General features: G+C 38.1%; 1 protein-coding gene across 3 annotated transcripts in view; it reads left to right on the top strand.

Annotated features, from left to right (window-relative positions):
* Nucleotides 1–15,671, top strand: part of abca7 (ATP binding cassette subfamily A member 7) — a 36,127-nt gene that overhangs the window by 928 nt on the left and 19,528 nt on the right. For 2 of the 3 annotated variants that reach the window (XM_042515504.2, XM_088077615.1), the window contains exons 2-18: nucleotides 1,069–1,167; nucleotides 1,442–1,535; nucleotides 2,264–2,405; nucleotides 4,053–4,177; nucleotides 6,042–6,160; nucleotides 6,602–6,799; nucleotides 6,944–7,036; nucleotides 7,414–7,651; nucleotides 8,167–8,306; nucleotides 8,823–8,939; nucleotides 9,102–9,299; nucleotides 10,236–10,441; nucleotides 11,901–12,077; nucleotides 12,459–12,681; nucleotides 12,865–13,086; nucleotides 13,803–14,007; nucleotides 14,982–15,095. In XM_042515504.2, coding sequence (XP_042371438.2) covers nucleotides 1,102–1,167; nucleotides 1,442–1,535; nucleotides 2,264–2,405; nucleotides 4,053–4,177; nucleotides 6,042–6,160; nucleotides 6,602–6,799; nucleotides 6,944–7,036; nucleotides 7,414–7,651; nucleotides 8,167–8,306; nucleotides 8,823–8,939; nucleotides 9,102–9,299; nucleotides 10,236–10,441; nucleotides 11,901–12,077; nucleotides 12,459–12,681; nucleotides 12,865–13,086; nucleotides 13,803–14,007; nucleotides 14,982–15,095 — 2,677 coding nt within the window. In that variant the 5' untranslated portion in view covers nucleotides 1,069–1,101. Of the gene's footprint in view, nucleotides 1–1,068; nucleotides 1,168–1,441; nucleotides 1,536–2,263; nucleotides 2,421–4,052; nucleotides 4,178–6,041; nucleotides 6,161–6,601; nucleotides 6,800–6,943; nucleotides 7,037–7,413; nucleotides 7,652–8,166; nucleotides 8,307–8,822; nucleotides 8,940–9,101; nucleotides 9,300–10,235; nucleotides 10,442–11,900; nucleotides 12,078–12,458; nucleotides 12,682–12,864; nucleotides 13,087–13,802; nucleotides 14,008–14,981; nucleotides 15,096–15,671 lie in introns of those variants that run through there. The other variant, XM_088077616.1, reaches the window with a different exon arrangement.

The following is a 15,671-nucleotide window of genomic DNA, read 5'->3' as shown; positions in this document are numbered from 1 at the left end:
TCAGGAGGATTTTGAGGTAAAGCAGGGGATTGTCCATCTTGAGCAGATCACAGCAGGCACATAAGACAACCTTCACTCACAACGGAATAAATAAACAGCCCGTTGGATTATTTGCATACAGGACAGTTTAACTTAACATACCAAATTTATAGCTAAGAATAAAAAAGGAATAAAATATATAAGTTAAAACAAAATTTGTTTTATGCAGATTAACCTCAATTGTGCTTGGACACAGTTGTGTCCTCTGCGGGGGAGAGGTTAGCTACAATCTCTCACTATGGTCCTCACTAATGAGAGCTTATTCAGTCAGAATCTGAAGTTAACTTAGCACATTAACACAGCACAAAGACGTGGCAAGTACACTTTACTCATTCACTTCAAACATGAAAAGAAAAAGTTTCTCAAAACACATCAGTTAATAACCTTCAGATACATTTGTTTTAGGGGTGGGGGAATAATTGATACAGCATAGTATTTTGAGTCTCAGTATTCTGTTTAGAAATGAATGGGGAGTATCATTTTTTTACTATATAAATTATTAATATTGCAAATACAAATTAAATTTTGGTAGCCTACTAGTAAAATAAAATCAGTCAGTTATTTGGTCCATTAGATACAATTTGCTGCAACAAAAATGATTTAAGTCAGATTAACAGACTGTTAACTTTATCTTATTATATAAAAACAGATGCTGACAAAGGCTGACATAATTTGCAGTTGAGAAAAGTTTGGGAGAAAAGGAAAAAGAAACAGAGAACAAGTTAACGCTACAGAAAATGGACCGAAAACTGAATTGGGATTTTATGTAGAACATATATATATATATATATATATATATATATATATATATATATATATATATATTCTGTCCATATTTGATATTTGGTGCGTCAAAGAGGGACAGGACAATACAGGAAACATCAAGACACGGAGGATGGGGAAGTGCATTAATTGTCCCCAGCTGTAATCAGAGTGGGGAGCAGCCATATGGCATGTGTCCCCAACAACCTGAAAACAAGGGCGCCCTGCTGAACTTGTCTTTTTCTCACCCCATTTTGTGTTTTCCAGGTCTGCATCATGGCCAGGTAGCTCTTGAGAGCAATGGGGTTTTTCCGACAGCTTGGCCTCCTGCTCTGGAAGAATGTCACATACCGCAGAAGGAACAAGGTGGCCATTTTTACCTGAAAGAAATAAATATAATACTTTGTTGAATCTGTAAAGAAAAGTATAGTATGAAACACAGTTTGGACGTTAAAGCACAAATTAACTTTAACAACTCCAGCGTCTGAAGTTTCATGAAAAAGATGACAGTTACATGTGTCAGTTACAGTGTAGGCCACACTAGGTGACAGGGTCGGGAGTAAGTCCTGCTGGTGTCTGACAGAGGTCAATAAAGGTCATTGATTATTTATAACAGCTGCCATTTTTTCCTCGTATGCAGATCCAGCTGATCATCGAGCTTCTCTGGCCACTCTTCCTCTTCGTCATCCTCATTTCTGTTCGTCATTCACACCCTCCCTACAAACAGAGCCAATGTGAGTGATATTATGTAATGTGTGCCTTTTAAAACACACTTATGGCCTGACACATGGCCTCATGCCAACTAGCTAAAGAGGATTAAGTCACTGAGAGTGACACTTGTGCCACGCACATTTGTTCTCATAACCTGTTGTGTTGTTGACCTTCTTTGAGAAGTACACCATTAGCATATGATAATATATTGTGATATGATAACATAATTTAATGTACTACTGTGACATGAGGGGTTTGAATTTCCTGTATGTTCATAAGTTAAGACTTTTTAGAGAGAATTACCTTATTGGATTGGGTGTATTCCAAGTAAAGAGTGAACACATTCATGCATTCAAAATGGCTGTGTACCACCACATGCAACATAATGTAAATTTTGCATGTGAGAATTAAATTATTCTAACTTGTGCATACTTTCTGTTCATGTGTGTTAAAGGAAGGTAGAAACATGCCACTTCCTTCTGCTTTTGTCTTTAGATCTGTCTTGTATGTGGATGCAGCTCACATCGTGTAAAAGATAATGACATTATAATTAGATTTTTGTTGTACAGAAGAAAAACACAATGCTGATACACATATCAGCATTTTGGGTAATGTTAGGATTATTGTTCAGGCCGCTGTCTGTACAGGTTCAGTTTCAGGTCACCACCACATTATTTCATTGTTTTGTATCTTGGGCTAATCTCCTGGTGCTGAGCTGTTTGTCTTTGTTTTTCTTTTCCTTCACTTGTAGGTCACTTTCCAAACAAAGCCTTGCCATCAGCAGGCACCTTGCCCTGGATTCAGGGCATTATCTGCAACATCAACAACCCCTGCTTCCACAGCCCGACACCAGGGGAGACAACGGGCCAAGTTGGCAACTTTGACAACTCCATGTAGGTAAACTGGAGGTAAAAACATGGACAGCTGGCTGAAGTGATGGAGTTTACAAGGGGCTTATTTTAGGATAATGTAATCCAAATATGAACAAACTGCAAAACGTATGTCATAATTAAAAATGCTTTGTGGAAAAATGCTGTTTTTACAGATTTAAATAATGTTTTTTGATAAAGAAAGCATGCTGAGAAATACAAATACTGATATTTGGCTCAATTTATCACTTTCTTTTAGAGAATTAGATCAGAAGCCCATGTTCATCCGGTAAATATGAATCTGCAGCTCAGCACAAAGACCGGAAACAGGACAAATAGAGTCTGCCTATCAGTACCAATTATGTTCACTCATTAGCAAGTTATATCTGTTCAGTCTGTACAAGTAAGTCAAATCAGCAGCAGCTGATGTCATTTCATGCTACTGCTGTGTGAAAATCAACTTGAAACAGCAAATCAGTCAACATTAAGTAACATTAAGTCAACATTAATGTTGTCAACATTAAGTAACCTTTTTTATTAATCCACTAATCGATAATTTAATTGAACTTTAATTAATTTTTTTCCATAATTATTATTAAAAATGTGTCTGAAAATACACCTCCAACACATTATGAGCAGTCGTGAATCGACCTATTCAAAAAATGCATTTAATTTACAGTATACATAAGTAAACATTAAGGATCGGTTAACTGTTACCCATGGATGCTTGTGCAATCACATGATCACACTTGCAGCACCTTTTTTTTATCACATATTGGTCAATTAGCTGTATTATTATTCCAATTGTATGGATATTCTTGTAAGCCACCAATACATATTTTTGTAACTTTTAGAGCGAGAGACTCTGACACACCGTACACCTCAGAAACAACCAGCAAAAGTGCAGAGGGTGAGGGGCCATGCAGCTAGCTAGCACATAATTCTACAGCTGATGCTGAATTAGCAGCTACAGACAAGCGCAAACGAGAGAGGACGCAAAAAAAGTTAAGCATTTTGAGTAGAACAGGAGTCCCTACTCTGTCTCTTTTTTACTTAAGGGGTCCTTGGCCAGAAAATCGTTGGAAGACACCTGCACTAATTTATTCCTTTCTTTTATGGAAATGGTAATTGGCTGCATTTATGTTGCTTTTATCTACTCACACACTCAAGGCAGCAAGCCACCAGGCAAGGTTGCAGGTCTGACCATCAGGAAGGACACTGTTTTTGACATGTAGAAAGGAGAAGCTGGGGATCAAATTGCCCAACCTTGTGATAAGTAGACAAGCTGCTCTACCTGCTGAACCACTTCCACATTTATGTCAGAACTGCTTATTATCGTGGGGAGATGCAGTTGACACCAAAGGCTGTTAAAAAAAAGGTCTTTGGTGCTTTAAGTTGCTTCTGTAAAACTCCATCTTATTTGAGAGTCAGAATATTTAATTTCAAGCAAGAAACAACAAAATATACATTTCTTGAGGTAGTCATGCTATGTTCTGGGTCAGTTGGGCTCTTCATTTAACACAGCTGGTGGTGTTTGCACATGTAAAGTTCAGGATTTCTGGTAAACTAAAAAGTTTGCCATGTGTTTGTCCCAGTTAAGTCAAGTCAAGTCAATTTTATTTATAAAGCCCATTATTAGTTAAGACCTCTTTTGTTGTCCTTCTCCTCCAGATTGTCTCGTCTCTTCGTGGACGCCCAGACTGTTCTGTCCTACAGTGGAAACCGGAGCCTCTCCGGCTTTCAGGACCTGATGGAGAGTGTCCGAAGGCTGGGAGAGAGACCTGGAGTCTGGCCAAGTACCACAGCTTGTTTGAATCTCTTCTAGCACCGACCTTAAGAGATACCTTGACATTCTGACACTGTGACACTTTCTTTATTAATATTTATTATTACCCACTCAGGGTGGGCACTTCTAGAGCATTGATTAGATTTCATTATAATGCCAGTAATGAGTGAGTACAGTCATTTTTGCAGAAGACACACACAAAGTGGACACGAGTATATGATGGTGCCAAGGTATATCTTTAAGGTTGCTTTCCAAGAATCAGAATAAATTATGTATATGGAGAAACCCAATAGAGCCTTGGCTTCTGTTGGTGAAGTTGCAGTGTGGCTTAAACAAGGTCATAACATGGTAAAGTTCAGGAAGAAGGAAGATCAATGCAATGTTCGAATTTAATGAATGTAACAGGAAGGAACTCTTTACTTTAAATGTTGGGGCACTGATGAAAAAGATTGCTATAAAAATGTTAAGTTTTCAATCACTTACACTACCTTTTTTATTTATTAAACAAAAATAAACAGGTATTCAAAGAAATAAATGCCATTAATAGCAGGAGGATTAAGTCCCTGCAAATTATCGAGTACAAAAAAAAACATTGAATCCATTCAGATTATTTTGTTTTTTTCTTTGTTTTTTTCGGCTCTTCTCTGAGCAGGAATGAGAGCGTACAGTAGCAGTCAGTAGCTGATCTGTATGAATGGCTTTAAACAGGTGTTGAGCGACCGGATGAATGTAGCCATTTACTGCTGTTGTGAAGCAGCGCAGAGTGGATGTTTTGCCTCTCCGTGCTGCAGGCAGATTAAATTACATGACAAACAATTGGATGAATGAAAGCAGGTTCTTCAGTGGGGTTTTCACTGCAACAAATCCCATGTTACTGCTGACTCCCACAGTCCTCACTCACTGATACTGTAGAGAACATAAAGCTGATTTTTAGCTTCAAATTAGCTTTTGTATCGATATGAAGAGATCTCAGGGTTAAAGCATTTCAGGAGACATACATATCTAACCAAACTGGTAAAGATCAACCTCACAGCAAAAAATGTGACTTGACTGGTTGACCTTTCAAGTTCAGTCTAGCCATACAAACTATGACTATAGGTAAGCTGAAAGTCACAGTTATGAATGCTGGAAAACACAGATGACAAACAACTCAATTTTATCAAATAATGGCTTGGTGCCTACAAGGGATGTATGCAATTAGTCGATAAGACAATTAAACATTGCTACCTTCTCTACTCAGCACCAAAAATGTATTTGGTTGAAGTTATTGTTTCAATTATTATTATTTAAAGTAATTGCATTTACCCAATCAAAAGGATATTTTTATAATCAGGCACATTTCCTAAATATTTATTTTCCTAAGGAATATTGTTTTCTATAAATGTTATTTGTTAACTTTTATTTGGTGACTTGTTGTCATGTGTTGAAGGATAATGTTCATAATGCATGATGCAAAGTGCCACTCATTTCAGCAGCATTTATAATACAATTTGGTTATTGTAAGATGTGATTAACAATTGCACATGGCTCTTACAACATATGCAATATTTTTTCAGACAATGTTTAACTTCATAGAGTGAATTGTGCTCAGCAGATATGTGAAATATGAAACATGCAGAATACATAAGTATCGGATGTCATATATTACCTGGAAAGCTACAAATGAGCTAAAATTATTTTCACCTACAAAATGTCTTCTGTTATTGTCCCACAGACCATGAACTAACCTGCAAACTGCCTTCGTGTAGAGCGGTCTACTCAAAATATAAATGGTTGTTCTAAAGTGGACTTTTACTTGCAATACAGTGTGTGTTTTAGTGTGTGGTTGTTTTTGTAGCACTGTGCAGCACTTCATGATTGTGTTTCTGCTGTAGATCTCCCAGTGGGAGAATATCTGAGGGCCAATGAGACGTTCTCCACCTTCCTCCTGACCAATGGCAGCTTGTCACCTATGACTGTCGACCAGCTGCTGAAGGCTCGTCTCAATTTTCAGGTGATTTGTCGACTGTAAATCCTTGATAGTAAAAATGAAAGTATGTGTATAGAATAAGGACCCATTAAAGCCCTCAGCCTGTGGCTTTTGTTGAATTGGTTAATCTGTTCTGGGATTCAAATCAAGTGATTTTCCCTAAATCCAGTCAGTTTTAATCCAGACAAAAAAATTAAATCTATTATAATTAATTAAGGGTAACAAATAAGCCCTACTTCACAATTATAATTGGAATTATGAGTTGTTGAATGACTGTATTAAATAAAAGTTCAATAAAAAAAAAAATGGATATAAAAGCTATTTGGCTTTGATAAATAAGTAGCCCACAGTATAGGTACTATAAGTAGATGATAACTTCAGCTAAGAAACAGTTTGGTGTATTACTTTTCTAATAGCTTAACACTATTAAAGGCAAATTTTGGGCATCAATTTTGTCCTGTCCAGGTTTCTGTGGCTGGAGCTCAGATGCAGCTGAAGGACTTGGTGTGTAATGCGAGCATGTTGGGACAGTTTCTAACGGTGGACGGAGGAGAAGCAGCCATGAATAATCTTCAGACTCAGCTGTGTAACCTGCCAGCTGATGTCCTGCAGGAGGCTGAACGCCTTTTCCTCTCTCAGCTTGACTTTACCAAGTTTTTCACGGTAGGAATCAGCTACGTTTTTCAAAAATACTTTGTTTGCGAGTTCAAAAATCACTATATTCAAGTACAGTTTTCCGCATGTTTGCTGGGACATGGCGATGCTTGTATTTGTGATGAGTAAATCTGATGCTGTTCTTTCTGTCAGAGAGAACGTCTGATGTCTAACGCTGGAGACCTCAGGGTCATCAGTCAGGCTGTCACCTCAGTTTCCCAGGAGCTGGCTGTCCTCATCGATGATGTAAGCGTATACCTGTTTTGTCATGTCTGTATTTTGTTTGACAGTCTGTTGATTCCACAAAAGTTTTGGGTGGTGCAGTACATTTGCATTTTTTATAAATAAGTCACCATAAACAAATCATACCATCATTGAAAGTTTGTTATTTCATAGATGCTTTAATATCATTGGGTGTAATTAACCTTGCAGTTTATGGTGGCAGCTAGAGGTACTTTAAGATTTTGTTATTTTTGTACATGTTTTTTTCTGACTATACAGAACCAACCAAACAACTAAAGTTATCCTTTACAATTTGCTTTCTCCCTGTATTTTTACACTTTTCTGTTTCTTTTCTCTTCCTCCTCCAAACATTTCGCTATTATCTATCTGTCTTCTTTTAGTTCTCCTCTCTCTCCAGCTTTACGGACATGGGCGCAGCTCTTCGTCTTCTGTCTCCCGAGAATCGCTCTGCGCTGCCCAAGGAGAGTTTCCGTGCTTTTTCGAGGATCATGTGCGGTCACCCTGAGGTTGGCGGTGAGCGCATCCCATCACTCAACTGGTATGAGGACAATGACATCAAGTCCTTCTTGGGAAAAAATGGCACTGAGGACACAGACCTGGACCGTGACAACACTACTAGTAAGGAGCTTTTACTGATATTTTAAAGCTATACTATACAGAAATTGTTGTGTGCTGTTACTGTACACAAGTGAAAGCCAGCCCTAGTTTTGTCCAGTTGTTTAGAGTTGGGGTGTCCAAACTTTTTATTTAATGGGGGTCGGATTATATAATGTGAAAATACCTTGGGTCAGCTGCTTCTCACATCATGTGGGTTATGTGTGAAAAAAAGTCCCGGACAAATTAGACAAACTGTTTAATCTTACTTAGCTATGATTGGCTCCACGGTCAGACTTTGGACATGCTTTGTTTAGAGGGATTACTTTTGTGTGAGTCTATATATTGTTTTTTAGGAAAATCCTGTTAGGAAATTTCAGTTGGTTTTCATATTCCTATTTATTCCACATTAATTAAAAAAACAGCAAAAAACAGATTTCTCATGATTGGATACTTTTGTGATATTTTAAGATTTTCTTTTTAACAAGGTGTTGTTGTGTAACATTCGTACCACTGGGTCTGTTCTTCCCTTCCTGCAGCTCCGTTCTGTAAAAGTTTGATCCAAGGAATGGAGTCCAACCCTCTGTCCCGCATTGTGTGGCGAGGAATAAAACCTCTGTTTATTGGAAAACTGCTGTATACACCAGACACTCCTGCAGTGCGACAAGTCATGAAAGAGGTACAGAGAGTCAGATCTGAGAGAGTCCATCCAGAGATTGTCACCTGACTAACTTCTTGTCCACCAGAGACAAGTTATCACCACAATTAATCGCAAACGTTTTAGGAATGATTGTAAGAATTCAGCTGTTGGCTGTTTGTCTGCTAAACTAATTGATGTCATCAACAAGTCCTCTAGGTGTTTGCTGAAAATTGAAATGGAATTATTTTTGACATGAACTAGTAGAAGACATGTATCTGATATGTTACTTTATGTAATTTAAACTTGTCTCATTGCTATTTAAAGCATGTCTTGCTGAAACCAACAGACATCAGATTTTACATGGAAGCTTATTAGTTTGTGATTGATAAAGTCTCACTATTTATGTGTGTGTGTGTTGGTCATGCACAGTTTAGAGCGTGACTGAAATTTGGATTGAAAGTGTATTCTGCAGTTGTACTTGCAGCAAGTTAAATATATTGTTATTGCGAAGCAAATGCAGCCATCTCCACTAACTACACGTTGTGTCTCCTGCAGGTGAACAAGACTTTTGAGGATCTGCAGATCCTCCAGGAGCTTAATGAAGCCTGGATGGAGGTCGGACCACGAATCAAGAATTACATGGAGAGCAGTGTGGAAATAAAGCTGCTGCAGGTCTGAATCACCAGCTGCTATATCATGGCACAAGGGTTGAGTGTGTTGGGATACATTTGTTGCTAAAAAATCTGGGGTTTTTTTGTTTGTTTGTTTGGTTGTTTGTTGTTTGTTGTTGTAGTGTTTTGTTTTAAATAAAAAGAGTTTGTATTTGTATGACAGGATTTGTTGAGACGGCCAGAGTTTGCAGTACTGGTCAACATGCGTCTGGAGAACACGTCCTGGACAGCCTCACGGATTGCACGTTTCCTTTCCACACCCTCGCCAGACACCCCAAGGAAGCCCGGTGCACCTCCTACCTGGTTGGACGTCTACAATGACCTCAGTCATACCATCACCACCCTTGCACAAGTCACTGAGGTTCTCTACCTTTGTCTTTCTTGTTTTAATGCCACTCTCCAAATATGTCAGAAACTTTAAAAATCCGTAATTTAATTGGCCCTAAACCTACTGATAAACTATATTATGCTGACTGTTGCTAATGCTAATATTTACCCGTTGCATAGTGAACAGGATTTCACAGAACAACTTAAGGGTGTCTTTACCTTATGTCTCTTTTTATCCTTTTTTTTTTTTCTTCAAACAGGACCATCATTTTTTTTTAGCTTTTTTTGAGTTTTTGAAAATTGGTTAGATGTGAAAATAGTGAAGTTGTGATCGGTGAATCCATTACACAGATTTAACCCCTTTGCAACCACACAGTAGACATTTTTTTGCAATCAAATTGCTTCATTAAAAACTTGGTAGAATCCAGTTTAATTTTATACAGATGTTTATATACAATGCATTTTATTATTTTGATTATACTGTAATGCTGTTCAGTTCTATTTTTATTATATTTAACTGACTATTTGTTTTTTATACCATATATTTGTGTTGTTTTTGATTCTAATTCTGTATTTTCAGATTTTTATTATATAATATTGTCAATTTTTTGTAACCATAAATTCTTCACAGATTTTTTTTCCGCTGGATTTATTCTTATTTGCATCTATTTATTTTTTCTTATTTATTACTATATGTTTATTGTATGACGTTACTTTTTCCCCCCAGATTTCTATTAAATGACACTGACTTTTGCACTTTTTACAGTGATTTATACAAGGAAAATGTTGGGTTTTTTTTACTTAATAAATTTATGCATTTTGTTACATATTCTATGGTCTATAATGTCACATCATTTTTTGCAAAAGTATTTCTTAGTGTGACTGTTACATGATTAAGTATAAGTAAAGTTTAACTTCAGCTTCTCTTCCCAGTTACTTATCGCTCTTATCTTTTGCATTTCGTCTGCAGTGTTTCTCTCTCAACAAGCTAGAGGGCTTGGAGACCGAGGGTCAGATGATTGACAGGGCTCTGGAGCTGCTGGAGGACAGGCAGTTCTGGGCGGGTGTGGTCTTCCTGCTGCCCAACTCCTCATCCCCTGAACTGCCACCTCACGTCACCTACAAAATCCGAATGGACATTGACGATGTCACTCGGACCAACAAGATTAAGGACAGGTACCAAGACATCTTGCTTTTTACCTGCAGTTCTTTTACATGAGTATGTAAAACTTTTCCATTGAAATTACAAGAAAATAACTTGTTGTCATGTGAATATGTCTTTCCTGAACATGCTACGCTATTGTTTAAACCATTTGTATTTACTTTACTCTTCTCTGAAATGTATAGACCCGTGGAGTAACTGAACAAACTAGATTGAGATACAACCTAATTTTTTTCTTCTTTTTTTTTTTAAAGATTGCATTTTTGGCATTTTTGCCTTTATTTGATAGGACAGAGTGGTAGCGTGAAAGGGGGAGAGAGAGAGCGGACATGCAACAAAGGGCCACGAGCCAGAATTGAACCTGCGGCTGCTGCGGCAAGGACACTGCCCTCATACATAGGGTCCCTGCTCTATCCACTGATCCACCAGGCGCCCCAGATACAACCTAATCTATTTAACAATTCAAAACTCCTAGCACGAGAAATGTGTCAGCTAGGGCTGTCAAACGACATTTTTTTTTATTTTGATTCATTGCAGAATTTCCATAGTTGATCATGATTAATCACATTTTTTATCACGTTTTCAATACCATTATTTTGCATTTCAAAACAGTTTTAAGTTCATAATTCAATTCAATTCAATTCATTTCAAAACTTTATCATCTCAAAGAGAGGTCCATAGGTCATAAAAAAAAATAATAATGACAAGGTAAAGCAATTCCTACCAGATTGTCTTTATAAGGAATCAAATTACATAAAAATACTACATGGGACCAGCATAAAGTGGGCATGTCTGTAAAAGGGAGACTCGTGTGTACGCGTAGAATGCATTTTCACTCAGATATCTTGAGGTCAGAGGTCAAGGGACTTATATGAAAAGGCCAAACCGTTTTGCCATCACCAAAATTTAGCCTTAACTTTGGAGTGTTATTTAGCCCCCTTCCTGAGAAGCTAGCATGACACGGTTGATGCCACTGGATTCATTAGGTCCTCTAGTTTCATAAGATACAGTTTTGTTACTCTAGCTTCACAACTTGGTAGAGCCTATTAAAAACGGGAATGTCAGCTGGCGATTAGCACAATTAAAAAAAGAACTGTGTTATGTACAGACCTTTATGGCATTGTGATTAACGCGATAACGCTGACAGCCCTATTTTATATTATTAAATAATTCAGCATTTCATACAGTATTCTGCTCTACAAGACTTCTTACTGTCAGTTGTAAAAAAAAATTAATTCTTATATTTTTATGAATGAAAGGATAACCTGATCCTCTGTGTGTTAAAAAAAAGATATACAACTCATGGGTTTATGAAATTTCATCCATAATAATTTATATCATTCCAGTGTTTAGTTTTCACCTGGCAGCAAGGTGATTCTTTTTTTTCTACTTTTTTTCTTTGCGGTGTTGACTTTTCTATGCGCTTAGATTTCAAAAAACAAAAACATAGCTTTGGTGTTTTGTTTTCTTTAGGTTTTGGGATCCCGGTCCAGCAGCTGACCCATTTAATGACATGCGCTACATATGGGGTGGTTTTGTATACGTCCAAGACCTGGTGGAGAGAGCTGTGAGCCGCATCCTGACAGGAGTGAAACAAACCACGGGCATCTACATCCAGCAGATGCCCTACCCCTGTTATGTGGATGATGTGTGAGTCACATGGTGTAATTTGATGTTTTTAGAAACGTCACAGTACACACAGTTGTATGTGTTCATGCTGTGAACAGACCAGTACAGCCATAATCCTATACTGAGCAGCCACTGAGTAGTTTGTATGGAGCATGTGGCAGTCATTGCTTAGCTCAAGGCACCTTAATGGTAGCTTTTTAAGGGAGAAAGTCATTCTTAACCAGGCCCTATTTTCCAAATAGACTCATAACAGGAATTAAGAAGTACCCATGACTAGTTTGAGTTCAATATAACTTCAAAAGAACAGGAAAAATAATTTTAGTCTTAAAAAGTACTCTTTAACAACCTTCTACTTTAGACCACAATTACGTAATTACTGCTTTATTATTTGAATTCAAACAGTTTCCTTCGAGTACTGAACCGCTCTCTGCCACTCTTCATGACACTGGCCTGGATCTATTCGGTGGCGATGATCATCAAAGGTGTGGTGTACGAGAAGGAGGCAAGGCTGAAGGAAACCATGAGGATTATGGGTCTTGGAACGGGAACGCTGTGGCTCAGCTGGTTCATCAGCAGCATAATTCCTTTCCTGGTCTCTGCAGGGCTCCTTATTGCTCTGCTCAAGGCAAGATGCCCATTCAACATAAAATATATATTAATGAAAAAATACACAATTAATACACATAGTAAAGTATTCAGGTGTTTTATAGCTTCTTATGATGCTGAATGTATAGATTTTGTTTATCTGTAACATTTCTCTCCTGTAGTCACTGTTAAATCTTCTTACTTTTTCTTTGTCTCTTTCCAGTGGGGAGACATCCTGCCATACAGCGACCCAGCTGTTGTGTTTTTCTTCCTGACAGCCTTTGCCACGGCCACCATCATGCAGTGTTTCCTCATCAGCACCTTCTTCTCCAAAGCCAACCTGGCTGCAGCGTGTGGAGGGCTCATATACTTTGGGCTCTATCTGCCATACGTACTGTGTGTGGCCTGGAGAGACCGCCTCAACACCACCCACCGAGTCTTTGCTGTGAGTAAACTAGTTATAGACACAATCAGAACATTCTTAGAAAAGTGAGCCCTAGTTGTACAAAAATCAATGATTAAATTTGTTTGGTTTTTTTTAATTTGTTTTCACAGTAGCAGCAAAACCAAGGCTGTGTTCAGCATGCCAGCCCAAGTCTTTTTTTTTTAAACTATCCCTTAAATTTTAGGAAGTCTGAACAGCACAACAACAACAACAAAAAAAAATGAATAGCAATTATTTCATATTAAATAAAAACCACATTTGGAGGCGTCTCACTCCAGATGCTCTGGCCACTCAAATTAAACACAACACACAATGACCACGTCCAATCCAGACTGACATAAATGCTGTGCAGATCCATGCTGCTACCAGAAGAACGCTAACAGGGACAACATGTGAAACAACAGTCCATAGACAGACACCAAGCAGCTGTCTGTTTAGAGTGAAAAATGATGGACCACCATTTCTTGGTTTCTTGGTGGAAAGCCACGCCACCAGCGTTGCTATGTAGTTATTTACATCTATGTTGTTTTCACAGCAACCCATGCAGTTGATTTTTTTGATATCTAGATGCACAAATTTGACCTGATTACTTGCAAAGAACAGCTTAGACAGTCTGCCTTCAAGATCTGATGACACAAATCTGATTTGCCTGCAGTCTGAATGTAGTTTAAATTTATAGATTGAATAAAAAAATTACCCACTTCCTCTTTCCTCAGAGTTTCCTCTCACCTGTTGCCTTTGGCTTTGGCTGTGAGTATTTCTCTCAGTATGAAGAGCAAGGTGTCGGCATCCAGTGGTACAACCTCCACTCCAGCCCTGTGGAAGGAGACTCGTACAACTTCACTACCTCTATAGTCATGCTTTATATCGATGCTTTCATCTACGCCACAGCGGCCTGGTACATCGAAGCAGTGTTTCCTGGTACGACAATTGGACCTTTATAGTTATATTTAATTGATGAGAACTTAAATTTATTTTGTGTTGATTTGCAGTTAGAGGGTAATAGATGCTGTGAATGCAGGTTGACCACAGTCTCCCATCCCTGACAAACAAGCAAACTACACACTTTGGTTTGAGTATCTTTTTGAAAACTGTGTCGAACTTGGGTTGTGGTTTTCAGAGACAGGTCTCGAGATACTAGTGTGCAGATCATCATATCATTCAGAACTAAAATCTAATTCAAATAGGAAAATTGCAACTTTAAGATAATTTTATGTCACCAATACTGTTTCTTTCCCCCTATTATAAATTTCAGTGCTAGACTTTTTTCTTTAATATTTGGTCTGTTGTGTTAGTGGTGCCCTGCCTTGGTGAGAATTTTTCCCCTTATAAAAATGGACTGCATTTATTTAGCGTTTTTCTTTTTTAGTCTGAGCAATCACTTAAGGCATGTTATAGCACATACACACTCATATACTGGTGACTAAGGCTACCATACAATGAATTACATGTTTTGGAGTTTAGTTCTTTACCCAAGGACACTTGGACATGTAGACTTGAGCAGAAGACATGTAGGACTGAACCACAGACCTTCTGATTGGTACACGACCACCCTACCTCCTGAGCCCCGGCTGTAAATCAGTCTGTAGGTTAGCATAACATTGTACTCACCATTTTAGTGACAGCAGATAATAATAATATCAATAATACATACATTCATTTATAGAGCACTTTTCACAATACTCAAAGATGCTTTACAGTGAAAAAAAAACCAAAGTCAATTAAATCAGCAGATATGAGTGTTTTGCTGAAAACAGCTGTATAGAGGGATGTTGTGGTAATACCGGTTCTTTCAGCAAAAACACACAAACGTTCTGTGCTTGAATTGGACTCAGTTATAAAACTTAATGTTGACTGAATCTGTGAATATGTGTGTGTACGTGTTGTTACATCAGGTGAATATGGGATCCCCAGGCCTTGGTACTTCATCTTCCAGGTCAACTACTGGGGGGGAGCCCCACTGGAGGCAGGCATGCCGATTCCACCCGCACCTACAGATCAGGACGAAGGTACAAAACTCTTGAAGCTGCTGCACACCAACAGCTGTTTCTTTTCCTCTTCTGAAATCATTTTTTTTCTGTCACAGACAGTCATCTTAAAGTATGATTATGGCTACAGCTGGCTTTCTTTGTCTGAACCACACTGGAAAAGTTTATTTAAAAGCATCATTTCGTGAACAGAAGTCACATCTCTAAAGAGCAGCTTGTTTATTAGACAGAGTTTAGAGGGCTCATTTTGGCGGCCGTCTGTAGTCTTCTCCTCTGGTCTTAATACCAGTTAGAAGACCATACTGGTAGTTTTGTTTGGTAAAGCCAATTAATTACATGTTAATGAGCTGAGACAATAAGCCCATTAACAACAAGGTTTAAGAGCACAAGGAGACTGACGCTGCAGATGAGCATCAGTCCAGATCTCACATTGTTTTGTCTGACTCCTGCTACCCATAATCCCTTTCACTTTGGACTTGTGTTCTGTAGTGAAGTCAGTGAAGTTCTCATCATGTTAAAACGTGTTGGTCCCACTGCTGAATTTTGCTCACATATGACGCTTTTATTATAATTCTAAAATAACAGTGAGTGCAGAAT

The sequence above is a fragment of the Plectropomus leopardus genome, chromosome 5 (genome assembly GCF_026936395.1).
Source record: "Plectropomus leopardus strain MGB_pleo_1.0 chromosome 5, ASM2693639v1, whole genome shotgun sequence".
Lineage (NCBI taxonomy): Eukaryota > Metazoa > Chordata > Actinopteri > Perciformes > Serranidae > Plectropomus > Plectropomus leopardus.
This window is presented reverse-complemented; position numbering and strand designations above follow the sequence as displayed.